Here is a 26,856-nt window from a genome sequence, read left to right as displayed (position 1 = left end):
TTCGTAACATGATGGAGCAGCATCAGCAGCGTCTAAACCAAACTGTTTTTCATGTGCTCGCGCTAAATCTGTGATGAAATGCCTCTTTCTAACCATGATTTATCATCATCATCATCTTCAGCTTAGTGTGTTAGCGCGCTAACATTTCCTGACACGAAAGCACTAAACTCAATGCACAGCTGCATGATGCTAATGGGAATCTGATTCGATTTAATACAGAGTATTATAAATGGTGGTGCCATAGAGGTTAAGCTAGCAGATACTCAGAAAAGGAGCCTGAATATCTGTATCCAAGAAATGTAAACGTTGGTAAAAATCCCTAAAAATATAACATTTTATGTGTTATTATTGTTCCATCTGCAGTTTTAGTTGATAATAAAAAAGGATGTCATGAGTTACAGGAGTGTGTCAGTTACATACGTTCACAACTCTCAGGAAATCAATGCACTCGGAGAACCAGGCCACAGAATTAGATAACGTGACAACTGCGATGTACAGACCTTCATCACTGGTGTGCGGTTCAGTGCCATTGTCGGCCTCGTCGATAGTTCCTGGTTCACTGTGAGGACTGTCGCTGCAGGACAACATGAGAAGAAGTGTCAGGTAGAGACGTGTTATAGATTTCGGAGCATGACGATGAACAATAAGGATGTTTAAGCAGGTGATAAAAGGTCACAATTCCCCTATAATGGCCCTTTTCCACTATGGTCTAAGCTAAGCTAACCTCGCCATGGCCCAGCGTGGTTTAGGTTGGTTTTCCACAACAAAAATGAACTTCGGCAGAGCAGGTACTAAAATAAAGTACCTAGTACCAGGTACTATGCTAGCGGAAACACAACTTAATCGGGGTGAGGTGGTGGAAACATGCTACACAATGATTGAAGCAGGTCACACAGATACTGGTCTAGCATATGCCCACACAGCCCCAGTGGCCTAATGGATAAGGCACTGGCCTCCTAAGCCAGGGATTGTGGGTTCGAGTCCCATCTGAGGTGAATGAGTTGTTTTAGGGCCACACAATGGACTCCATTGTGCCTCTAGCACGGTTGCCTCATATCCTGAGGGCAAGAGCACGTGATAAGAGGTCACAATTTCTCTATAATGGTCCAAGCTGAGCTAACCTCGCCGCGGCGCGGTTTAGGTTGGTTTACCTCGACAAAAATAGTTCGTACTTAACGTCAATAGTGACGAGTGACTTGTAAAGCAGCTGTTTTCAGTGTAACTGAATCATTAGAATCAGTTCATTTAACAGATTTAAAAACAGCGGCAGGGTTCGTGATGCTAGCAATGCTGTCGCTAAACACACCAGACTCCAGTGTTAAATACTGAGATTTTATTCATTTCCCTGGTGATTGTTGGAGATTAACCCCCACGTTTTTGGAGACTGTTAAGTCTTTTTAACCAATCTACAGTTCGGCATTGTTCGGCTTTGAACTTGGCCACAGCAGGTACTAAAATAAAGTACCTCGTACCAGGTACTATGCTAGCAGAAACAAAACTTAACCGTGCCGAGGTCAGGTAGTAAAAACACACTAAACAACACCCACACAGCCCCAGTGGCCTAATGGATAAGGCACTGGCCTCCTAAGCCAGGGATTGTGGGTTCAAGTCCCATCTGGGGTGAGTGAGTGAGTTGTTTTAGGGCCACACAATGGACTCAATTGTGCCTCTAGCACGGTTACCTCGTATCGTGAGGGCAAGAGCGGCAGGGTTTGTGATGCTAGCAGTGCTGTCGCCAAAACCACCAGACTCCGTTGTTAAATATTGAGATTTTGGACAATTCCCTGGTAATTTTTGGAGATTAACTCCACGTTTTTGGAGATTGTTAAGTCTTTTTAACTGATCTACAGTTTGGCATTGTTCGGCTTTAACTTTACCAGAGCAGGTACTAAAAAAATGCTAGCGGAAACACAACTTAACTGAGGTGAGGTGGTGGAAACATGCTACACAATAATTGAAGCAGGTCAGACAGATACTGATCCGACATGTGCCTGCACAGCCCCAGTGGCCTAATGGATAAGGCACTGGCCTCCTAAGCCAGGTATTGTGGGTTCAAGTCCCATCTGGGGTGAGTGAGTTGTTTTAGGGCCACACAATGGACTCCACTGTGCCTCCAGCATGGTTGCCTCGTATCCTGAGGGCAAGAGCACGTGATAAGAGGTCACAATTCCCCTATAATGGTCCAAGCTAAGCTAACCTTGCAATGCCGCGGCGCGGTTTAGGTTAGTATAGTACGTAATTAACGTTAATAGTGACGAGTGACTTGTAAAGCAGCTGTTTTCAGTGTAACTGAATCATTAGAATCAGTTAATTAAAAAGATTTAAATACAGCAGCAGGGTTTGTGAAGCTAGCAGTGCTGTCGCTAAATACACCAGACTCCATTGTTAAACACTGAGATTTTATTAATTTCCCTTGTAATTGTTGGGGATTGACCCACGTTTTTGGAGACTGTTACATCTTTTTAACCGATCTCGGCTTTGAACTTGGCCACAGCAGGTAAACGGAAACAAAACTTAACCGTGCCGAGGTCACGTAGTAGAAACACACTAAACAACACCCACATAGCCCCAGTGGCCTAATGGATAAGGCACTGGCCTCCTAAGCCAGGGATTATGGGTTCGAGTCCCATCTGGGGTGAAAGAGTTGTTTTAGACCACACAATGGACTCCATTGTGCCACTAGCATCCATTCAGCAAGAAATGTACAGCACACTTTCCTCCGACGATCCACAAAACTCGACCGTAGATGACAGTGTTGGCCCTGTGATGGCCTGGTGACCTGTCTCAGGGTAAAACCTCAGCACTCACCAGTACTCCTCCCCCCCGGTCATGCACTTCTCGTACACTGGACCGTCCAGCTCGCGCAGACTCGGAAAGATGACTTCGTTGTGGACGATGATGGTCTTGATGACCTCGTTCACATGTGCCTGACACGCGACGGGATCCTGGCCGTCGGGGATGGGCATCAAGGTCGGACCAAAGCAGATCGCCAGATTGTACGGATCCATCATGTTCTCGTCGCTGTACTGGGACACACTGAGAGGGGGGGGGAAATAGCGCATTTTTCTTACCATTTACTATGTGGAATGAGAGACATTTTTGCACTTTTGTATTGTATATATCTCAAATCTACAAGTAGTACGTCCTTCTCTGTGCGGTTATAGAACAGGAATTACTGAGAAAGCTCTTGGATCAAACCCCCCCCCCCCCCACTCCACTCCAGCAAATTAACTCCAGTCCATGCCACAAACTACTCTAATGTTACCAAATCATTCGGCGCTGCGAGAGGAAGTCGTAGTAAATCTCAGTATATTATCAGAAAGCGTTCAAGCCACAGCTAGGAGCAGCTACAGTACAACAGAGAGAGAGCGAGAGTGAAATCAAACTCTTTGTTCTGCAGATGAACTCGGTAAAACGCAGCATTAATAATAACGTACATGATCACGGGACAGGTTTAAGACTCCAGTGAGACGTTAGAGTTTCACGTAACTTGTAGACAGAGGAATAAATATCTTTTTATATTGCAGCTATTTTGTCTCGGACCAATTTTACCCCAAATGTACACTACCGTTCAAAAGTTTGTGCTCGCTTAGAAATGTCCTTATTTTTTAAGGAAAAGCTATTTTTTCAATGAATATAACATTAAATGAATCAGAAATACACTCTATACATTGTTTATGTGGTAAACGACTATTCTAGCTGCAAACGTCTGGTTTTTAATGGAATATGTACATAGGTGTATAGAGGCCCATTATATCCAGTGTTCTAATGGTACATTGTGTTTGCTAATGGTGTTAGAAGACTATTGGATGATTAGAAAACACTTGAAAACCCTTGTGCAATGATGTTAGCACAGCTGAAATCGTATAGGTGACCCCAAACTTTTGAACGGTAGTGTATTTGTAAGTATTACTATTTTACGTTTTCTTAGTTATTCTTGAAAGATTGCAACTTTACTCTTGAAAGATTACGACTTTATTCTCAAAAGATTGAGACTTTATCCTCATAATATTACCACTTCATCCTTGAAAGATTACGACTTTATTCTGGAAAGATTACGACTTTATTTTCGAAAGACTACGACTGTATTTTTGAAAGATTACGACTGTATTTTTGAAAGATTACGAATTTATTCTTGAAAGATTACGAATTTATTCTGGAAAGATTACGACTTTATACTGGAAAGATTACGACTTTATTCTCGAAAGATTACAACTTTATTCTGGAAAGATTACAACTTTATTCTGGAAAGATTACAACTTTATTCTGGAAAGATTGCGACTTTATTTTTTTGATGAATAAAAGTGTGACTTTTAATGGAAAACTTTTTTTTTGAACGGTAGTATATTTACATCTTCTTGTTTGTACACTGTTATCATTCATCACTGACTCACTGGTTGAGGAAGGCAAACAAGTATCTCATGACGATGATGACGGTCCGAGGAAGAGCCACGACGATCTGCTGGATGTGATGAGCTCGCTCAGCTCCAGACTCCAGCTCTGCACACACACACACACACACACACACGCACAGATTGTTTTACACTGTGATAAAGTAGCTTTTAAATCCTCACATACTTTAATACGTGAGCCTGCACCAACTCTTAAACACGGTGAATGTAAATCAGACTCTAACTCTGGTGATTGATCAGAGCGAGGCTTCTAAAAACCTGACACTTACACAGATTCCTCTCTCACTGCCTTTCATCAAACCCCTGCGGTGAAGCGAGTGATCACAGCGAGTAAAATAAACGCTGTGCAGAGCTCGTTCATCGCTAACTGATGTGGTCCACGCTCCACTTTCGGCTCAGCGTCAGGCAGCGAGCTTTGGTGTAAAAGATTGCTTCCATGTGCTGAACCGCATGCCTTTCTCTTCCACTGCGTCCATGGTGTGTTTTCTCTTTTTCAGTTTGAGCAGCCGTGATTGTTTTGAGTGTTTTCAGTGGTGCGTGACTCACTGATGGTAGATATGAAGTCCAGGAAACGCTCCTTTGGGAAGATAGGGTTCTCCAGACCTCTGAAGTACAGCTTCAGCACCCCTGCCACCGAGTTTATGTCGTGATCATTCTGGTCGTCAATCAAGGGATCTTCACCTAAGAAAACGTAAAACAGTATAAATACTTACATAAATACACTAACGTTCAAAGGTTTGGGGTCACCTGTACAATATTTTTGTGTTTTCCATTAAAAGTCACACTTTTATTCATCCAAAGAAGATAAAGTCGTAATCTTTCAAGAATAAAGTTGCAATCTTTAGAGAATAAAGTCGTAATATAATGAGAATAAAGTCGCAATCTTTCAAGAATAAAGTTGTAATATAATGAGAATAAAGTCGTAATCTTTCGAGAATAAAGTCTCAATCTTTAGAGAATAAATTTGTAATCATTCAAGAATAAAGTCGTAATCTTTCAAGAATAAAGTCGTAATCCTTGGAGAATAAAGTCGCAATCTTTCGAGAATAAAGTCGTAATCTTTCAAGAATAAAGTCGTAATCTTTCAAGAATAGAGTCGTAATCTTTCAAGAATAAAGGTGTAATCTTTGGAGAATAAAGTCGTAATCTTTCGAGAATAAAGGTGTATCTTTCGAGAATAAAGTCGTAATATTTCAAGAGTAAAGTTGTAATCTTTCAAGAGTAAAGTTGTAATCTTTCGAGAATAAAGTCGTAATATTATGAGAATAAAGTCGTAATCTTTCGAGAATAAAGTGTAATATTTTGAGAATAAAGTCGTAATCTTTCGAGAATAAAGTCGTAATATTATGAGAATAAAGTTGTTATCTTTCAAGAGCAAAGTCGTAATCTTTGGAGAATAAAGTCGTAATCTTTGGAGAATTAAATGTGTAATATTTTGAGAATAAAGTCGTAATCTTTCAAGAATAAAGTTGTAATCTTTCGAGAATAAAGTCGTAATCTTTCGAGAATAAAGTGTAATATTTTGAGAATAAAGTCGTAATCTTTCGAGAATAAAGTCGTAATATTATGAGAATAAAGTTGTTATCTTTCAAGAGCAAAGTCGTAATCTTTGGAGAATAAAGTCGTAATCTTTGGAGAATAAAGTCGTAATCTTTCGAGAATAAATTTGTAATCTTTCGAGAATAAAGTCATAATCTTTCGAAAATAAATTTGTAATCTTCCGAGGATAAAGTCGTAATCTTTCGAGAATAAAGTTGAAATCTTTCGAGAATAAAGTCGAAATCTTTCGAGAATTAAGTCGCAATCTTTCGAGAATAAAGTCGTAATCTTTCGAGAATAACAGTTACCCTAAATGGTTGAACAGTAGTGTAAGTGTGTGTGTGATCTCAGTGGTTTCAGAGTGAAGTCGTCGACTCACCTCTCTCAAAGGAGTTTTTGATGTCGTTCACCTCCACCTGTGATCCCGGCACACGGAAAATACCTTGCTGCTGCAAACCTGACCCAGAAAACACATAAAAACTCAGAGTGAGCCGCCATTATCTCTGGCAGCTTCCTGAAAGCCCACTGGAAACACAGCATATAACACAGAGCAGGAAATGTAATCTAGTCCAAAGAGAGATGCGTATTATTTCCAGGAGAGGGCCCCTCAGTGCGGGCAGCGGGGCATATGGTTTCAGTTAGACGGCTTCTAATCAGTTTTTCTGGAGTTACATTAGGTCCAGATCCAGCAGGGAGAAAAGGCCTGAAGGCTCACAGCAATGAGCTGGAGACAGATGTGGAGGTAGACAGGGTGGAGTTATAAAGAGGGAGAAGAGGGGGGAGGGGGGGGGCTGACCTGAGTAAGCAAAGACCAACAGGACTTTGAAAATATTCTCCCTGTGCACTCGCTATATTGTTATGAGCTTGTCAATCCTGCTGAGCTCCTCAGAGAGCAGCGGTACGAAGTGGAAATAGATGCCCTCGTGCAATAAGTGCTGTCACTTATGCAGGTTTGACCCTGAGAACACTGCTGCTTTTTTACATTACTATACAGCAGGGGTCACCAACGTGGTGCCCGCGGGCACCTGGTAGCTCGCGGGCAGCCAATACGGTGCCCGCGAGCTCACTTCACTTCACCTCACTTGCATGTATCCGTATGATCTGTCAGTAAAATATCTTTGATATTGTTTATAAAAACTGGTAATCGTTAGGAGTAAGCACTGGAATGAATGTGTATGCAGTTGAATGCATAATATTAATCATTTAAATGGTAAACAAACAAAAAAATATTATATGGTAGCCCTCCATATTATTTTTTACCCTTAAGGTAGCTCTCTGACTCAAAAAGGTTGGTGACCCCTGCTATACAGTATATACAGAAGGTGTAATATAGAGGGTCTTATGTACTATTTTTCAGCACAACCTATAGGCGATCTTTCATTTTCACCAACTATATAAACACACCTGAGCAGAAAGTGCTAAAAATGTGTTTTAAATGGGACTGAATTTGTGAAATACTTCACAGTTCAAAGTTCACTTGGCTCGTTTTTATGAACAAAAAGAAAAGAGAAACGCTCTAATTTGGTCACTTCTGCACAATTATCACGACTAAAACTGATATAAAATTATATATGATATATGATATAAAAATGAATCGGAAAACAAGACATTTTTTAAAGCCTGAATATGTGACCTATAAACACACAGCCCCAGGATGTCCATATAAGGAGTTGTGTATTATTCCCACATGGCAAATTTAGCATGGGTGCACCTGCGGCACAGATCTGTGCCATGTGAGCACTAAGGGTTAATGACTTTAAAAAAGAAATTTAAGTGATATATTGTTGATTTTGAAGCCATTTTTGTTGTAAACTCAAACTGTAAAAGGATTAAAGTTCATTAGAGTTCATGATTTGTCTTCTATCTCCAGCCTCTTTCATTCAAATGCAGTAACAACAGAACAGAGTGTGTGTTTTATACTCACCGTATAAATTGATGTATCGGACACAGCTTTCAACAACAAGTGGGATCGGTTGACCTGAATCCTGGAGTAAATAAGATCATGTGAAAGATATAAGAAGTGAGTGAAAACGTAACGTAAGTAACACAGAGCTTAGAGGTTCCGTACATTCATACTGCTATTAATCATACAAACGTAGCATGTACTTCACATTTACCACAGAGACACATTACAGTGTGTGGACCTCATCTCACAGGAACAGTAAAAACCAGCAGAAACAAAAAAGCATTAATGCAGCTGTTCTCGTCACCTAACACACACACACACACACACACACACAAAGAAAAGCATGCACAGAGAGGCTGAAGCAGCGTGAGTTAAATCACTGAATACATTAACTTAAGTTTTTCACACAATAAAGAAACAACACACTGGAAGTTTCATAGATATTTGAATAGAAATACAGATTTCTAAGGGTATAAATAGTCTGAGGAAACATTCTGACTCAAGTGAGTACAATATTAATCAAAATAAATAACATTATGAGGATAAAGTCACAATATTTCTGGAATAAAGTCGTAATCTTTTGAGAATAAAGTGGCAATATGAGATTAAAGTCGTAATATGAGAATAAAATCGTAATATGAGAATAAAATCGTAATATGAGAATAAAGTCGTAACCTTTTGAGAATAAAGTCGTAAATCTTTCGAGAATAAAGTCGTAATATGAGAATAAAGTCGTAATATGAGAATAAAGTCGTAATATGAGAATAAAGTCGTTACCTTTTGAGAATAAAGTCGTAATCCTTCAAGAATAAAGTCGCAATATGAGAATAAAGTCGTAATATGAGAATAAAGTCGTAATCTTTCGAGAATAAAGTCGCAATATGAGAATAAAGTCGTAATATGAGAATAGTCGTAAAATGAGAATAAAGTTGTAATCTTCAGAGAATAAAGACGCAATATGAGAATAAAGTCGTAATATGAGAATAAAGTCGTAATATGAGAATAAAGTTGTTACCTTTTGAGAATAAAGTCGCAATATGAGAATAAAGTTGTAACCTTTTGAGAATAAAGTCGCAATCTTCAGAGAATAAAGTTGGAATATTATGAGAATAAAGTCGTAATATGAGAATAAAGTCGTAACCTTTTGAGAATAAAGTCGTAAATCTTTCGAGAATAAAGTCGTAATATGAGAATAAAGTCGTAATATGAGAATAAAGTCGTTACCTTTTGAGAATAAAGTCGTAATCCTTCAAGAATAAAGTCGCAATATGAGAATAAAGTCGTAATCTTTCGAGAATAAAGTCGCAATATGAGAATAAAGTCGTAATATGAGAATAAAGTCATAAAATGAGAATAAAGTTGTAATCTTCAGAGAATAAAGTCGCAATATGAGAATAAAGTCGTAATATGAGAATAAAGTCGTAATATGAGAATAAAGTTGTTACCTTTTGAGAATAAAGTCGCAATATGAGAATAAAGTTGTAATATGAGAATAAAGTCGTGATATGAGAATAAAGTTGTAACCTTTTGAGAATAAAGTCGCAATCTTCAGAGAATAAAGTTGTAATATTATGAGAATAAAGTCGTAATATGAGAATAAAGTCGTAATCTTTCGAGAATAAAGTCGTAATCTTTCGAGAATAAAGTCGTTATATGAGAATAAAGACGTAATCTTCAGAGAATAAAGTCGTAATATAATGAGAATAAAGTTGTTATTTTTCGAGAATAAAGTCGTAATCTCTGGAGAATAAAGCCTGCCTCCTAACTCCTGCCTCCTAACTCCTGCCTCCTGCCTCCTAACTCCTGACCTATCGTCACTCTAACAACAGCAGTACCTGAATGCGGGAGCGAGCGTTCCTTCTTCCTCTGGGACAGAAAGCAGCAAAGCAAAGAGACGCAGAGGAAAAAGAGAGAGAGAGCAGAGAAAGCACAGGGTTAGTGAGAGAAGCTGTACATAGACTCAGTATAACGCAGACCTCCCTGCTGTCTACTGTCTCTCAGTCACTGTTAAAGAGCGACAGTGTGAAGAGAAAGAAAGCGGACTCAAGTCTGTCAGTGCAGGCACAACCACGAGGATTAGGATAAGAGGTTAAACACAGGCGTTATATCATGATCGAGGGCAGCAGAAGGGCCAAAAACGAGAAAGCGGAAAAAAGAGAGCAAAAAAGGTTCTGGCTGCTGTTCCCTGCTGCTCCACAAGGGGGTCGTTCAGTCAGTCACACACCAACCAAAATAACCACCAACTAACCACCAACCAACCAACCAACCAGGAGGAGAGGGTACCTGGATGAAGGTCTCCATATTGCCGTTAAACAGCTTATGGTTATAAACGGAGCGTGGCCTAGGCTTCCGCATTTTCTGTGGTTTAGGGGGAAGAGTAGGCGGCCTGAGGAAGAACGGAGGGACAAACAACAACAAACAACAACAACAAGGAACGGCGTTATGTGAATCTGTGGAACCAGGTGTGTCTCAGGAGCAGGTGGGAACGTGAAATCAGAGTTCAGAGGGGGGGGGAGAAAAAAGTTATTTTTCTGTTTTCCTTCCTTTAACCCTTGTGTCTGTAACGAGTGATAAAATAAAGTTTATCGTATCTGACTGAAGTCGTCAGTAAAATGCTTATTTAGCAAAACCAAGAACAAATTTATTTTAACGTTTAAAAGGAGGAGTAAAACAATCCTTGCTGAAAGTTACCGTGGATTTTCTCGATTAATCGTTTAGCCAAAATGTCAGAAAACGTTTAAAAAAAACCCCAAAATGATTCAGTTTTTAATGATTTCATTGTTACGTGGAGCAAAGAAATGAAGAAAATCTTCACATTTAAGAAGCTAAAACAATCCAAAAACGATGATCAAAATAGTCCACGATTAATTTAGTGATCGATTAATAATCGACTCTACACAAGATAACAGTTATTTAAATATTACTACTTATAATATTCATATTATTATCATCATTTAATTATAGGTGTTTTGTGTGATTGTGTGATTGTGTGATCACCTTGTCGTTCCACACTCGGCTCTTTCTCCTGTGGGAAAAAGAAATCAAAAAGACAAGAGAGACATGTTATAATAATCTTTTTATATATATATCTATATATATATATACATATATACATATACATATATACGTATATATATATACGTATACACACATATACATACATATATACATATATATATATACATATATATACATACATAAAATATATGTATGTGTATATATATGTATATATATACGTATACACACATATACGTACATATATACATATATATATACATAAATATACATACATATATACACACACATATACATATATACACACATGTATATGCATATACACATATACATAGATATACATACATATATACATACATACATACATTCACATATATATACATACATTCATACATACTTTCACATATATACATATATAGGTATACACACATATACATACATATATACACACATGTTTATACATATACATATATACATACATTCACACACATATATACATACATTCATATACATACATTCACATACATATACATATATACATATATACACATCATCGAGTGAGAGGCTCGATGAGACAGAGACAACATGACCATCGAGGGGGGAGATGAATGAGCTGTGTGAGCTGTGTGAACCCCCATTTATTGGACAAAGCTGGGGGGGGGGGCGCTCTCTCTCTGTGGGGGGGCTGTGGGGGGTCACAGGGGGAGGCAGTGTGTGTGTGTGTGTGTTGGTGAGGGAGGGGTCCATCTTATGTTGACACTGAGTTATATCTGTGCCGCCTCACTGAGCCTTTTGTTGTGGTCGTCCATCAACACACGCACGCACACACACACACACACACACACACACACACACACACACACACACACACACACACACACACACACACACACACACACACACACACACACAATAAGGACGATGCAGTCACCACCGCAAAGTTAGCGACACTCGCTCCTGATTAATTAAAAAAATTCGCCTAATCTTAAGGACGTCTCATAAGAAGACACAAACTGTTTGTCAGGAATTGTTGTCTCGTCTCATTTTGAGAGAGAGTTTTAGCTTCAGCAGTAAAACACGCAGTAAACGACAATAAGGAGTCCATTAGTGACAAATACACACAACAAAGACACAACACACTGGCATTTTCCTTTCCCATGTTTCAGAGATGGATATCGTGAATAGAAATACAGATTTCTAAGGATTTATATAGCGTTAGAAAACATCCTGGTTCATGCGAGTACAACACTAAACTAAATAAATAACATTATGAGAATAAAGTCGTAATCTTATGAGAATAAAGTCGTAATCTTCAGAGAATATAAATCATAATATTATGAGAATAAAGTCGTTATCTTTCAAGAATAAAGTCTTAATCTTCTGAAAATAAAGTCGTAATCTTCAGAGAATATAAATCATAATATTATGAGAATAAAGTCGTAATCTTTCGAGAATAAAGTTCTAATCTTGTGAGAATAAAGTCGTAATCTTTAGAGAATATAAATTGTAAAATATTATGAGAATAAAGTTGTCATCTTCAGATAATATAAATCGTAATATTATGAGAATAAAGTAGTAATCTTTTGAGAATAAAGTTGTAATATTATGAGATTAAATTCGTAATATTTCGAGAATAAAGTCGTAATGTTCAAAGAATAAAGTCGTAATCTTTCGAGAATAAAGTCAATCTTTTGACAATGAAATCGTAATCTTTCAAGAATAAAGTCCTAATACAGAATTACAGATTATTACAGATTACAGAATAAAAAGTTTCCAATTGAAATCAATTCAAAGAAGACACAGCGCCTCCTGATTAGAAATAAGAGAAAAACTGAATAGTCTATGAACAGCATTGCCACAGTCTCTTTATATCAGAGGAGATAGATTTTCTTTAAGAGGAATCAGCGTGAAACAAAGTCAGCGAACAAAGGGAAAAACCTGGCGGTGCCTGGTGATCAGTGATGACAAATAACCTCACAGCGTCTCGACTTTGTGCCAAAACCTTGATTATGTTTTCATTAATACAGATGCTGCTCTCAGCAGGCTCATCTGTGTGTGTGTGTGTGTGTGTGTGTGTGTGTGTGTGTGTGTGTGTGTGTGTGTGTGTGTGTGTGTGTGTGTGTGTGTGTGTGTGTGTGTGTGTGTGTGTGTGTGTGTGTGTGTGAAGCAACGAGCTAATGCTAATGACCACGACTCAATAAGCCCTGATTGATCACCTGAATAATTAAACATAGGTGGTACCTGGAGACACCACATGTCACGCACACACACACACACACACACACACACACACACCTATCCAGACGCACAACTATTCTTATGTGAGCGTTAAAGAGCTTCACGCAGTCAGAACTGAGGGGATTAACAAGGATGCTTCCAGATACTGAGGGCACAACAAAGCTCAATTAAAGAGGGCGGATGGATGAATAAATTAATAGACGAATGAATCCAAGGTGCGATATCGAGACAAAATATGCATGAACGCTGCAGGGCCTCAGCTGTGTGTGTTTTCCCCCCATTTCTATTAGCTCAACCCCTGATGCAGGAGCAGCTGCAGGAATGGTGCTAGGGCCCCGGGTTGAGCTGATTGATTGGGCGTGAACGGTTCACGGCTGAGGTGACGAGGAGATCTCTGGGGACGGGAGGAACCGAGCGCAGTCCTGGAAACCGTCTCTACATCTACAACGCCACGTCGTATAATGATTTAACCAGTGTAGACGAGGACAAAGGAGGAAGAGGTAAACGCTCTGTTTTTGGTTTCGGACAGTCGTCCATTTTTTCCCTTTCCTTTCCTTCCCGTCGCTCCCACAAAAATCAGCCCGTGGCCTCGTATATCTCTCATCCTCTGCTCGTAATAAGACAAGACCTGCAGGCGGTGACTTTATAGAGCTTCTGCGGGTCATAATTACAGGATGAAACACTGGGTCGCGCACAAAACCCATTAAAAAAGACACAAACGGAGCTTTCGGAGACTTAGATGAAGAGAAACGACCTCTTACCTTCGCCCAGAGTCTGCTTCAGAAGGTCATGCTTGGCCTGCAGCTTAATGATGAGGTTGCTGCCGTTCAGGTACTCTTTGAATTTCTAGAGAGAAGAGGACGTTAGTGAGTGAAGAGCAGCACAAATCCAGTTCAAACTGCTCAAAAATCATCTTCCACGTGGACTTACTGAGAAGTAGAACATCTCAGTCTCCTGCTGGTTGGCCCGCCGCTTGGCGACGTTCATCTTGCTCATGTACGACTCGGAGGCCACGGACTTGATGGACTCGGTGGAGCGGCTGTGCTGGAAGGCGTCCGACACGTCGAAGTCCTCCACCGTCAACATGTCCTGAAGGGTCTGCATGGTGGCGTCCAGGGTCTTTCTCACCTGCACGGACCAGGTGAGGAGGAAACCATGAAGAGGAGCACAAATTGTCTCTTTCGTCAGCGTCTTTTTAATAATATATATATATATATATATATTATATATATACAGATAAATATATAAATACACATATCTATATACATAGATATATCTATGTATATAGATATATATACATATATATGTACATATGTACACATATACACATACGTACATATGCACATATATACACATATATGTACATATATACGTACATATGTACACATATATGTACATATATGTATATATATGTACATATATACATATATAAACATACCAATATACATATACACCAATATACATATACATGTCTACATATACGTATATATATACACACATATATGTACATATATACATACATATGTACATATACGTATATATGTACATATATGTATATATGTGTATATATGTATATATACATTTAAACATACCAATAAACATATATACCTATATACATATACATATATATACACACATATATATATACATATATACACATATATGTATATATATACATATATAAACATAAATATACATATATACATATCTACATATAGATATACTGTATACACATATACGTATATATGTATATACATATATACATATATACATATACATATTTTACACACATATATATATATACATATTTTACACATATATATATACCTATACATACACATATATAAATATATATATCAAAGACAGACTGAGCCATCAATAATAAATGGCCTTCGATTGTACCAAGCAGCACAAGTCCAAAAACATCCCAGGGGGCTGGGCCTAATCTATCAGACGAAGAGCTGCGATGAAGACATCCTCCCAAAGAGAGACAGAAAATTAGGTGTGAAATTGCTCGGGGAGGCTTTTTGTTTAGGGCCGTGATTGATAAACCTCATTTTCACTAATGACACGGCTCGTCCATTATTATATGCACTCCACAACATGAAGACAGAGAGAGACAGAAGAAGAAGAGGAGGCAGAGTCATTGGCACAGGCTGGAGTCTAACAGACCACAGTCATTATCACCTCCATTTGCACCTTTTGTGTCTGCGCCTCTTGATGAGAAAGCGACATAAAGAAAAAGACACAATTTCACTTATTGCTTCATGGAAAACACACATCGTTCAGCGCAATTTGCTCTAAATATCTTCTCAGCTTGGGGCAAAGGTCACGGAGTGAACTTAACAATGAGAACATATGGTGCTGTCCATAGGGTCAGGGCTTTGTTTTAGGGGGGTGGGGTGAAGCTCGACTCACCTCGGCTCGGCACGGTTATTTTGCTTTTCCATTAGCGATAGTAGCTGGTACCAAATTATGACTTGTTTGTCAAATTTTTTACGACATACGAAACTATGACTTTTTTTGTCAAATCTTTGACAACATTCCGAATTATAACTTTTTTGTCAAATCTTCGACAACATACCGAAATATGACATTTTGTCAAAATTTTGACAACTTACCGAAGTATGCCTTTTGTGTCAAATTTTTGACGACATACGAAACTATGACTTTTTTTTGTCAAATTTTCGACAACATACCGAAGTATATCTTCTTTTGTCAACATTTTGACAACATACCGAAGTATGACTTTTTTGTCAAATTTTTCGACGACATACCGAAGTATGACTTTTTTCGTCAAATTTTCGACAACATACAAGAAACTATTACTTTTTTGTCGAATTTTCCACAACATTCTGAAATATGACTTTTTCGTGAAATTTTGGACAACATACCGTAGTACGACTTTTTTGGTCAAATTTCCGATGACTTACCAAAGTATGGCTATTTTGTCAAATTTCGAACGACATACGAAACTATGACTTTTTTGTAAAATCTTTGACAACATTTTGTAGTATGACTTTTTTTGTCAAATTTTGGATGACTTACCGAAGTATGGCTTTTTTATCAAATTTCCGACAACATACTGAATTATAACTTTTTTTTCAAATTTTCGACAACATACCGAAGTATGACTTTTTTCGTCAAATTTTCGACAGCATACAAGAAACTATTCCTTTTTTTGTCAAATTTTCCACAACATTCTGAAATATGACTTTTTTCGTGAAATTTTGGACAACATACCGTAGTACGACTTTTTTCGTCAAATTTTCGATGACTTACCAAAGTATGGCTATTTTGTCAAATTCTGAACGACATACGAAACTATGACTTTTTTGTAAAATCTTTGACAACATTCTGTAGTATGACTTTTTTTGTAAAATTTTGGATGACTTACCGAAGTATGACTTTTTTGTCAAATTTCCGACAACATACTGAATTATAACTTTTTTTTCAAATTTTCGACAACATACCGAAGTATGACTTTTTTGTCAAATTTTTCGACGACATACCAAAGTATGACTTTTTTCGTCAAATTTTCGACAGCATACAAGAAACTATTCCTTTTTTTGTCAAATTTTCCACAACATTCCGAAATATGACTTTTTCCGTGAAATTTTGGACAACATACCGTAGTACGGCTTTTTTCGTCAAATTTTCGATGACTTACCAAAGTATGGCTATTTTGTCAAATTCTGAACGACATACGAAACTATGACTTTTTTGTAAACTCTTTGACAAAATTCTGTAGTATGACTTTTTTTGTCAAATTTTGGATGACTTACCAAGTTATGATTTTTTGTAAAATTTTGATGACATACCGAAGTATAATTTTTGTCAAACTTCATACCGAACTACGATTTTTTTTTTTTTTTGCAAACTTTTTTGACGACATACCAAAGTAGGACTTTTTTGTCATATTTTTCGACAAAATACCACTGCACGCGCAGCACTACACTTTTCACCTTGATGATGCAAATCGCGTCATGCGGCCAATGAAAAGTTTCTTTTTTTGTGTTTGTCGCATATAAAACAACGTCATGGCAGTTTCATGCAGCCGTGCCGGGATGACTCCGCCCACGTTACTATATTGTAACGGAAAAATCGCCAAAAGAGAGACGTCGTAAATCCTCACCTCCTCATTTTCAATCTTCAGCGTGGCTAAGCGGGACTGCAGTTGGTGGTAGCGCATCAGGAGCTCAGTCTGCACAGGCTGCTGGGCGCTCACCTGGCACACCTGAGCAGGAAGAGAGAGGACACATGCGGAGGAGTCAAAGTGAAACCAACAGAAACAAACTCTGTAATCTTGTAATGAGATCTGTAAAACATCTCACCTCGTCTCCCATGTGCGGCAGGTATTCGAAGCGCATGGGAGGACAGAACACCTGGTTGTGCATGTCCATGATCTTGTGCTTGTCGCTGCGGGAGTCCAGGTTGTCCACGGCGTTCTCGATGATGTCCAGGCCCTCGTGGCGCGACGTCTCCAGGTTGTACTCGGCAGACAGATACGTCCTGAAGGTGCGAGCCAAGCTGGCGTGGTAGCCGAGGTCACAGCACTGTGGAGATGAGAATATATTAAATAAAGACACTTAGGGTGAAGGTGGAGATAGAATGGCGAAAGAAAATCAGCAAAAAATACGGTTAAAAGTCTCTTTTTTAATGCTTTTTCAAGCTGATTTTCTTTTTTTCCCTCCATCTTATATAATATACTGTCATAATAACAGATAATACACAATAATATATAGCATTTTTAACAAGATAATGTACAAATACACGAAACAGGTCATCAAATAAATTAAAAAAACTCAACTTTTGGTGGAAAAATAAAGTTTAAATGACATTTATCGATGTTTTTCAGCTGCTGTTAATCTGCCTTACAACACAAAATTGAGAAAAGGTGAATTTCAGCACAAACTGTGAGTTGAAAAGTCAGTTATTTTGAGCAGATTATTTCATGTTCATGTTCAGACCTATTTCATCGACTCCCCCAAAAAGGATCCGACTACAAGTTACCTTTCAAAAATAGTCGTAGAGTTCAGAGAATTACAGGAGCGAGCACAGTGGGACGCGAGGGATAATTATCACAGTGAGCTGTATGAAGTAACCTAATTAAGCAGAGGATGGTGGTGAGGAAGTTTAGAGACAGAGAAACACAGAGAGAGAGAGCGAGAGAGGCTGGAGGCTCCTGACAGCTCAGTGAATCACTAAGTAAATGCTGTTTAGTGCCTCTTTAGCAGCGAGGGAAGGAGTCGCTCTATTTTGGTGCTCGAGCACTGATTGCACCGCTCAGTCACAGTGGCTGTGCACACAAAAAGACCAAAGGGAGTAAATGAGTGTCTTTTTTAAAACAAACAAACTGAGGGAGTGTATTCATATCAGCAGTAGAAGAAGAAGAAGGAGCAGCAGCAGCAGCTCAGTCAAAGTAGTAATGTCTTCTTCTTATTATTTTCCCCAAAAGAAAATCAAATTTTTGACGGCCTTCGCATATCAAATTTTTCGATGACTTACTAAAGTATGACTTTTTTCGTCAAATTCTCGACGACTTACCCAAGTATGATATTTGTGTTAAATTTTCGACGACATATCAAAGTACGACTTTTTTGTCAAATTTACGACAACTTACTAAAGTATGACTTTTGTGTCAAATTTTGGATGACTTACTAAACTATGACTTTTTTCGTCAAATTCTCGACGACTTACCCAAGTATATTTGTGTTAAATTTTCGACAACATATCTAAGTACGACTTTCCTGTCAAATTTTCGACTACTTACCGAAGTATGACTTTTTCGTCAAATTTACGACAACTTACTAAAGTATGATTTTTTGTCAAATTTTCGACGACATATCGAAGTATGACTTTTTTGTCAAATTTGACGACTTACTAAAGTATGATTTTTTGTCAAATTTGACGACTTACCTAAGTATGACTTTTTTGTCAAATTTTGGACGACTTACTAAAGTATGACTTTTTTGTCAAATTTACGACAACTTACTAAAGTATGACTTTTTTGTAAAATATTCAACAACTTACTATTGATGACTTTTTTGTCAAATTTTCGACAACTTACTAAAGTATGACTTTTTTGTCAAATTTACGACAACTTACTAAAGTAGGACTTTTTTGTCAAATTTTGCATGACTTACTAAAGCATGACTTTTTTGTCAAATTTTGGACGACATACTAAAGTATGACTTTTTTGTCACATTTACGACAACTTACTAAAGTGTGACTTTTTTGTCAAATTTACGACGACTTACCGAAATATGACTTTTTTGTCAAATTTTGGACAACTTACTAAAGTATGACTTTTTTGTCTAATTTACGACAACTTACTAAAGTGTGACTTTTTTGTCAAATTTACGACAACTTACTAAAGTGTGACTTTTTTTGTCAAATTTACGACGACTTACCGAAATATGACTTTTTTGTCAAATTTACGACAACTTACTAAAGTATGACTTTTTTGTCAAATTTACGACAACTTACTAAAGTATGACTTTTTTGTCAAATTTTCAATGACTTACTAAAGTATGACTTTTTTCGTTAAATTCTAGACGACTTACCCAAGTACGATATTTGTGTTAAATTTTGGACGACTTACCGAAGTATGACTTTTTAGTCAAATTTACGACCACTTACTAAAGTATGACTTTTTGTCAAATTTTTGACGACATATCGAAGTATGACTTTTTTGGTCAAATTTTTCGACGACTTACTAAAGTATGACTTTTTTGTCAAATTTTGCACGACTTACTAAAGTATGACTTTTTTTGTCAAATTTTGGACGACATACTAAAGTATGACTTTTTTGACAAATTTACTACAACTTACTAAAGTATGACTTTTTTGTCAAATTTTGGACGACATACTAAAGTATGACTTTTTTGTCAAATTTACGACAACTTACTTAAGTATGACTTTTTGTCACATTTACGACAACTTACTAAAGTGTGACCTTTTTTGTCAAATTTACGACGACTTACCGAAATATGACTTTTTTGTCAAATTTTGGACACTTACTAAAGTATGACTTTTTTGTCTAATTTACGACAACTTACTAAACTATGACTTTTTTGTCACATTTACGACAACTTACTAAAGTGTGACTTTTTTGTCAAATTTACGACGACTTACTAAAGTATGACTTTTTTGCCATTTTTTAGACGTCCAAAACTCGCAGATTTCTGCGACTGCATCAAACCATGTGACAATTTACATCTGAAAGTGGTTTGGGTGAATGGGCGTCAACAATTGGAAGTGGGAGGGGCTAAAAACTGTAACCTGTAAATAACAATTTTTTCCTATTTTTGTGTATTTGTTCCTACCTGTAACTATCTTTTCACTGTGTTCACCTTGGGACGCTGACTGTGCCATCATCATTAGAGCTGTTTTTCTAATCAATTAGGCGTTCACTTCTATTTAACCAAAACATCCTAAAGCCAGAGTGTTCAAAATTGAATGAAAATCAACTCCAACTATTAATTTTGGACGATCAAATGGATTAACAGGAAGACTCAGAAACCACCAATGACTGTGTGTGTGTCTTTGTGTGTGTGAAAGTGGAATCTAAAAAGCCAACGACATAAACAGTCCCTGAAGAGGCAGCAGATAAAAAGCCTCCAGTGAAAGGAACAGACACACGTTATTATTACAGTATTAACACTGTAAAAATGAGGTAAACAAAGGTTTCTTCAATCTTCATCTTCTGTGTGTTTGTCACCATGGAAACCAGAGAGGCTTCTGTCAACCGTGTTCACGCCTTAACGAACAGAGAATCCACTTCAGAATCAGTCATTACTTTACTGCAACTGCTTTATAATCTATATACTACTATAAATACTGTGTAACTACAGTATGTCTATAGATTTTGCTGATGTCTGCTTCACTCAAACAGGAAATACTGTGGTTTTCTTGTGTTAGAAAAGGCTGCTTCCTCTCCTCTGATCCATGAATACATGTAGGTATGTGTTTGAGTTAGTGGATGTGTGGATATGTCATGTGACCTGGTTCTAAAATCACCAGTATCAGTGTCTTTTTTCAATATTTCTCAAAAGATTGTAAATACACTATTTTAACATGCAGTAAATTGTAAATAACTGTCCGATATTGAAATATATCCTATTGTTTTGCCCATTTTCTAACACCTAAGCCTCAAAATGTCCGTCTGGACCTTTTTTTTTTGCTTATTTTAACCATAAAAGGGCCACAAAATGTCCTGTAACTAAAATTAAAGTGCTTTTGCACATTTTTCCCAGAATAACATTAAATATCTGGCAATTATTTACAGTTAACCATTTAAAATGTAGAAATAAACAAATGTCTTATTTGGTAAAAACACTGTAGGTATACATGAACACCAGATTTTGTGAAATATGAACAGTATAACACATATTTTAAATAGCATTTATTTGCGTTTTTGTCTAAATGTCCAAAAACAGGCCAAAAAATGGAAACTATGTACAGGTGACAGGCTTCCTGCAGCAGCGCCAGTGAAATTACCGTAAATTACCGTAATAACCACACGTTGTTTTTGACGCGCAACTTCTCCGCTTTCAGAAACAGCTGGAATTCCTCCAGTAGCACAAATCGTCGCGTAATTACCGACATTTTTGAAGCTCAGCCGTTCAAGTGTTTTTAACTAAATTCTCACATCAGCGGTCGTCAGTGTTGTGTTTATTAATAATGTACAAAAATCAGTGGTAAACAACGTTCACCGAGGCCAACAGAGCAGCTTGGAAACAAACGGTGGAACAGACGAGACAGATGGCGAGAAAAGTAACAGAGCGGCGGAATTAAATCAACAAGAGAGAGAATTATGTACATTACAAGCACGGGTGTGTGCGTGTGTGTGTGTGTGTGTGCGCGCTGCATACTTACGTCGATCATATCAGAGACGTCGTGGATGTAATATTTTGCCACCACTGCGTTTGTTGCTGCCAGGTTCAACAGATAGTCATTCCGGGCCTTTGTGCATTTCAGCTTATTCTCCGAGTACTTGGCTTGTCTCTGGGGAGGAGAGAGGAGACAAGAGGAGAGGAGACGAGAGGAGAGGAGACGAGAGGAGAGGAGACAAGAGGCAGATGAAGGGAGGAAGGAAAAAAATAAACTAAGTGCTGGAGAGATGAAGCAGTGGTGAGGATTTAAGTGTGTGCTCAGGCAAATGCAGCTCTGGGAATAAGGGATGAGGAGAGGAACGACGACGAGGAGTCTCCTCTCTCTGTGGATGCTGAGGTGACACAGTCAGACTTGTATCTGAGTTATTATTCTGTCTCTCAACGGCTTTAAGTCGCAGAAGCTGCAGGGTAAAGAAGCTTATTTTTACACATTTTTATCTTTATGATGCTTTTAAAGTGAGTGTTGGAGCTGGATACAGTAGAACACTCTTTCCTTTAACTCTCTTTATAATGAAAATAGACATTTTTGTCACTTGACCTTTAAAAATTAAGATTTTTATATACATATATACTATATTTAAAGAACTACAGTTTGTCACATTTAAGAAATTTAAGAAATAAAATGACATTACTTGAATTTAATGGTTTTCAGGGAGGTGTTTTTTTAATATCGCATTCGACGTAGACGTTGCATGTGACGCACAAAAAATCAAAACACTTTTATTTATGTCTTACTATAAAAGTGTGAAAAACATTTAAAAAAAACTTAATTTGCAAAAATTAAGCAAAATGTTCTATAACAATAGTCAGCATCGCCCTGAACAAGGATCCATTGAAAATATTTCGGAAACCTCTTAAGGAATAATTTTAATTCATTTTTGAAATTCAGGAAATCATCCATTTGCCCTGATGAACTTTGACAGTGAGCTGACTTACTTCAAAAAAGAAAAAAAAAGTATCTCGGAATGACTTGAAAATTTACATAAAGATAGTCAGCATCACTCTGAACAAGGATCTGTTGAAAATATTTCGCAAATCTCTTAAGGAATAATTGTAATGAATTTTTGAAATTCAGGAAATGATCCATTTGCCCTGATGCACTTTGACAGTGAGCTGACTTTCTTCATAAAAACAAAAAGTATCCTGCAGAGGGGCTCTAGAGCCACAGGTTGCAGACCCCCGCTTTAACTCAACCCTTACAACACGTCTAATTTTTTGACATTTGCACAATTATTGCTACTTTATATCACTACTTTGACTCAAAAGACACATTTTAACGCCTAAATATATGACATATATAAACATAAGGAGTTGTGTATTATTTTTTTATTATTATTTTTATGAACAAAAAGAAAAGAAAAATTGTCTATTTTTGTGACTTCTGCACAATTATTGCAAAAAAACATCACAATTGGATTAAATGCAATGACAAAACTCATATGAATGGGTTCAATAAAGTCCTTACTGCTGTTTCAAAAGAAAGCATAATCATTTACATTACATGTATATTTTACTATAGAGAGTCTAACAGAGAGTCTATTTACACCTTATTTTACATTTCCTGTCACCATAGCGATTTCAGGTGGGTTAACAGAAAGTATATTTCATATTTATATATTTTTTCCTCTTGCCACCTGTTTGCAGGCAGAGTAATGAAATAAAAGCTTCGAAGGAGACACGGTGAAGAGGAATATTGTTATAAATAGTCTCAAAGCAGCATCTCTGAGGATAAACCTGCCGCCTGTCGCTCCGCGCAACCTTTTTGATTTCCTGCACCTGAGAGATAATGGGAGGGTTCATTTGCATGAAGACGTTCCAGGAGGAGATGCAGAATAAAAAATTCACGGAGCTCCGAGACTCTGCACGAGCTCCAGATTTGCATAAGAGAGTGTGATCGTTGGCTCCAGAGAAGCAGGAGTTTAGACTTTAAACTATCAGAAGTCAAAGAGAAGCCCTCTCCACTCACCTTCTCCTTCATCTTCTCGATCTTCCTGACGGTGCTGCGTCTCGGCTGCCGGTCCTCGTGACGCAGCAGGTTCACGTTGAGGTCGCCCGATTTGCTGAACTGCTTCTCCTCCTGCTTCTCCGCGTCCTTCAGCTTGCTCTCGGCGCTGATGCTCTCCGTGTGGTACATGTGGTACGTCTTCATCACCTGCGGCAGACGCAACACAAAACAGATTTTTGTCAGATTGTGTGACTGGGGCCTAAACTGTCGCAGTTATTACAGGTTTGTTGTCAAAATATAGACCCAGCGAGACTCGCGTTTAATCCAAAATGTCGGCCTTCCAGTAGGATTCCCAGGACACTTGTCATCGACTTTTATTTCCGGCCCGACCTAATGTACGTGTTTACCAAGTTTTGTTCATGTACGTTAAACCCGACAGGAGATGACCTGCTAGCACTTTTTTTGCGTCAGATTTTAGCCCCTCCCACTTCCAATTTTCCACGCATTTTCACCGAACCTTTTAAATACGTACATGAACGAGTGAAGAAGAAAATTCAGGCAACAGCTGCTAAACTAGATATTCTTTGGATTTTCATTGACATACTACATACAGTACAGTATGATAGCAAATAAAAATTTTTGCTTTTTGTGATTTTCATCAACACCACCAAAAAGAAATACAGTTTTAACTAATTTCTAGAGATAAATGTGTTATTTGATCATCAGACAGTGGATCTGAGACACATTCCGATAAAAACAGAGGACATTGGGATTGAAAAAATTTTCCTTCAAATAAAATAAAAGCCCTGCACTGCTCATCACTGTGTTTATGTCAATTATAACACATTTTATAAAGTAAAAGATATGAAAAAATTCAATAAATTAAAAGAAAAACTGGTCAAATTTAATCCAACTCTGACACAGAATGTGAATTAATCCAAACCCAGCAGCATCATCAGGATTTTAAGTGTATTCTTCATTTAAAACAGTGCATTATTTTACAAAGTATGCCAATTCGTCCTATGGAAAATGGTAAATAGTGAATAAATGCATCACTAATGGTTTTTATGAAGAGTCTGTTGACCATAAAAGTGACACAGGCTTTATCACTGTTGGGGATTTTTAAATAATAACACATAACAAACCCTGACTCAGTGTCTAAGAAGGTGATGTTGTTTTAATTCATTGATAATATGGAGAATTCTAGGTCAAACTTTAATAAACAGTCCACAAACACGCTTTTCTCCTCATATGCCCTCATTCGCTGTTTCCTCAGAGACATTAACGAACGAAAATAAGCTGAAATAAGGGAAGATGAAATCTTTCATGGATTCCGCTGCGCTCTCCCTTCCTCTTTCCAAAGTCTGCTTTGAGTGGAGTGTTTTCACGGTGGTCTGCAGGATCAATCTGTGCCGTCAATACAGTGGTAACACAGATGTCGCTGCATGTGGAACACTTCAAGTGGAACCAAAGGGGGGGGGGGGGGGGGGGGGGGTGGTGAGAATCCTCAAAACTCTTTATCCCCTTCTCACTGTGGCTTCTCTGGTGGGCTAGGAGATTATTTTCTGGAGCGTTTCTATTAGTGCTGGGCATGCTAACATCATTTCCATTACAACTGACTAGAAAAAAGACAAACGTGCCGCCGCACCATTTACCAGTTAGCTCCAATTAGCTCCTTTAGCGCCGTTAGCACGTCTACAGTGGGAACTGGAGGAGTCTGTTGTTTATTAAATGAAAAGAGCAGCGCTACAAATAACTAGCGTACCTGTGTACTGCGTATGTGTGCCTCTGTTTTTAAATTTTAGCGTTACTTTAGAGACTCATTTTAACAATCGGGAGTCACGTTAACATGACATCACGTGCGCTAATGTTGCCGCCGCTAATGTGCCCAGCGCTAGTTCTTATTGCTTAAAATCCTCTTCACAACCCGGTTGTAAGCAATTAATGAACGCATTGTAACAGAAATATAGTAATTAAATCTGCCATCGACACAGCAAAGACAACGCCAGAGAGCTTACGCTAGCTTGCTAAATCCAATTTGACGCAAACAAAAGACGTTTTTTGGGAAAAGCTGCTGCCATGGTGGTGACAACTGTTTTAACTGGACCATGTAGACTAACTTTATGTCGAGTAATTTGTTGTTTTTCATCAACACGTCGCCATTTAAACAAGTATAGAAAAAAGTTAGCGTCAACGAAAGTTAGCGATGCTGCGCGGTGCTCTTGAATCCGTGTTCATTGCGTGTTTCCTGTGCTCTGGAGGGGGGAACTTTGGATTCTTTGAATTCCAAAATGTAGCCTGCTCTAACAATTTTTTTCCACGATCTCCAACTCTACCTTCAAACCTTCTCAGGTCTCGTTAAAGCCGCGTCCAGATGTGAGCTGCGTCTTCAAACGAGCGCTCCAGGTTTTCTTCTATGAACACCTCAGGATGTTCGACAGTCATCGGCATAAACACCAATTTATTTGTTTCCTGTCATAAAGTAAATCACGCTCAGTCGGATGCTGCACTTTTTTTTACGCTGTGGGGGTTTCTTTTAATCTGCGCTCATCAAAAGTCACATTAGCCATTCGGTCAGTCTACGACCGTCGTCTCCCGCTGACAAACTCAAACGCCGCCATAATAATATTTACTGGTTGAGCCTCTTTGAGGCGGCTGGGTTTATTTCTGCTCTGCGCTGAAGTAAATCCAGCTCCTCTCCAGGCAGCAACAAGAACAACAAGGACGACGAAGAGCTTCAAGGCAAAGTCCGGACCAAGTCAAACAGATACACAGACTAAAGGACATGAAGTGTGTTCTCAGAGTGTCAGAGATGATGTTGACAGAGGTGAACCACAAAGACACAAACGAGGCCAACGCTCGGCTTTGTTCGTCCGCAGGCAGCGACTCAGTTTCTTTACATTT

At 38.1% G+C, this 26,856-nt stretch overlaps 1 protein-coding gene across 1 annotated transcript in view; it reads right to left on the bottom strand.

Annotated features, from left to right (window-relative positions):
- Positions 1–26,856, bottom strand: part of srgap3 (SLIT-ROBO Rho GTPase activating protein 3) — a gene marked incomplete at its 3' end in the record, with an annotated part of 75,895 nt that overhangs the window by 3,692 nt on the left and 45,347 nt on the right. The window contains exons 5-18 of the mRNA XM_083892003.1: positions 23,974–24,159; positions 21,991–22,119; positions 17,445–17,666; positions 17,246–17,347; positions 14,041–14,238; positions 13,872–13,956; positions 10,855–10,882; positions 10,141–10,243; positions 7,876–7,936; positions 6,331–6,408; positions 4,959–5,093; positions 4,395–4,500; positions 2,809–3,036; positions 421–574 (exon numbers count right to left, since the gene is read on the bottom strand). Coding sequence (XP_083748129.1) covers positions 421–574; positions 2,809–3,036; positions 4,395–4,500; positions 4,959–5,093; positions 6,331–6,408; positions 7,876–7,936; positions 10,141–10,243; positions 10,855–10,882; positions 13,872–13,956; positions 14,041–14,238; positions 17,246–17,347; positions 17,445–17,666; positions 21,991–22,119; positions 23,974–24,159 — 1,815 coding nt within the window. The remainder of the gene's footprint in view (positions 1–420; positions 575–2,808; positions 3,037–4,394; positions 4,501–4,958; positions 5,094–6,330; positions 6,409–7,875; positions 7,937–10,140; positions 10,244–10,854; positions 10,883–13,871; positions 13,957–14,040; positions 14,239–17,245; positions 17,348–17,444; positions 17,667–21,990; positions 22,120–23,973; positions 24,160–26,856) is intronic.

This window comes from Microchirus variegatus, assembly GCF_963457635.1.
Source record: "Microchirus variegatus genome assembly, chromosome: 7".
Classification (NCBI taxonomy): domain Eukaryota; kingdom Metazoa; phylum Chordata; class Actinopteri; order Pleuronectiformes; family Soleidae; genus Microchirus; species Microchirus variegatus.
This window is presented reverse-complemented; position numbering and strand designations above follow the sequence as displayed.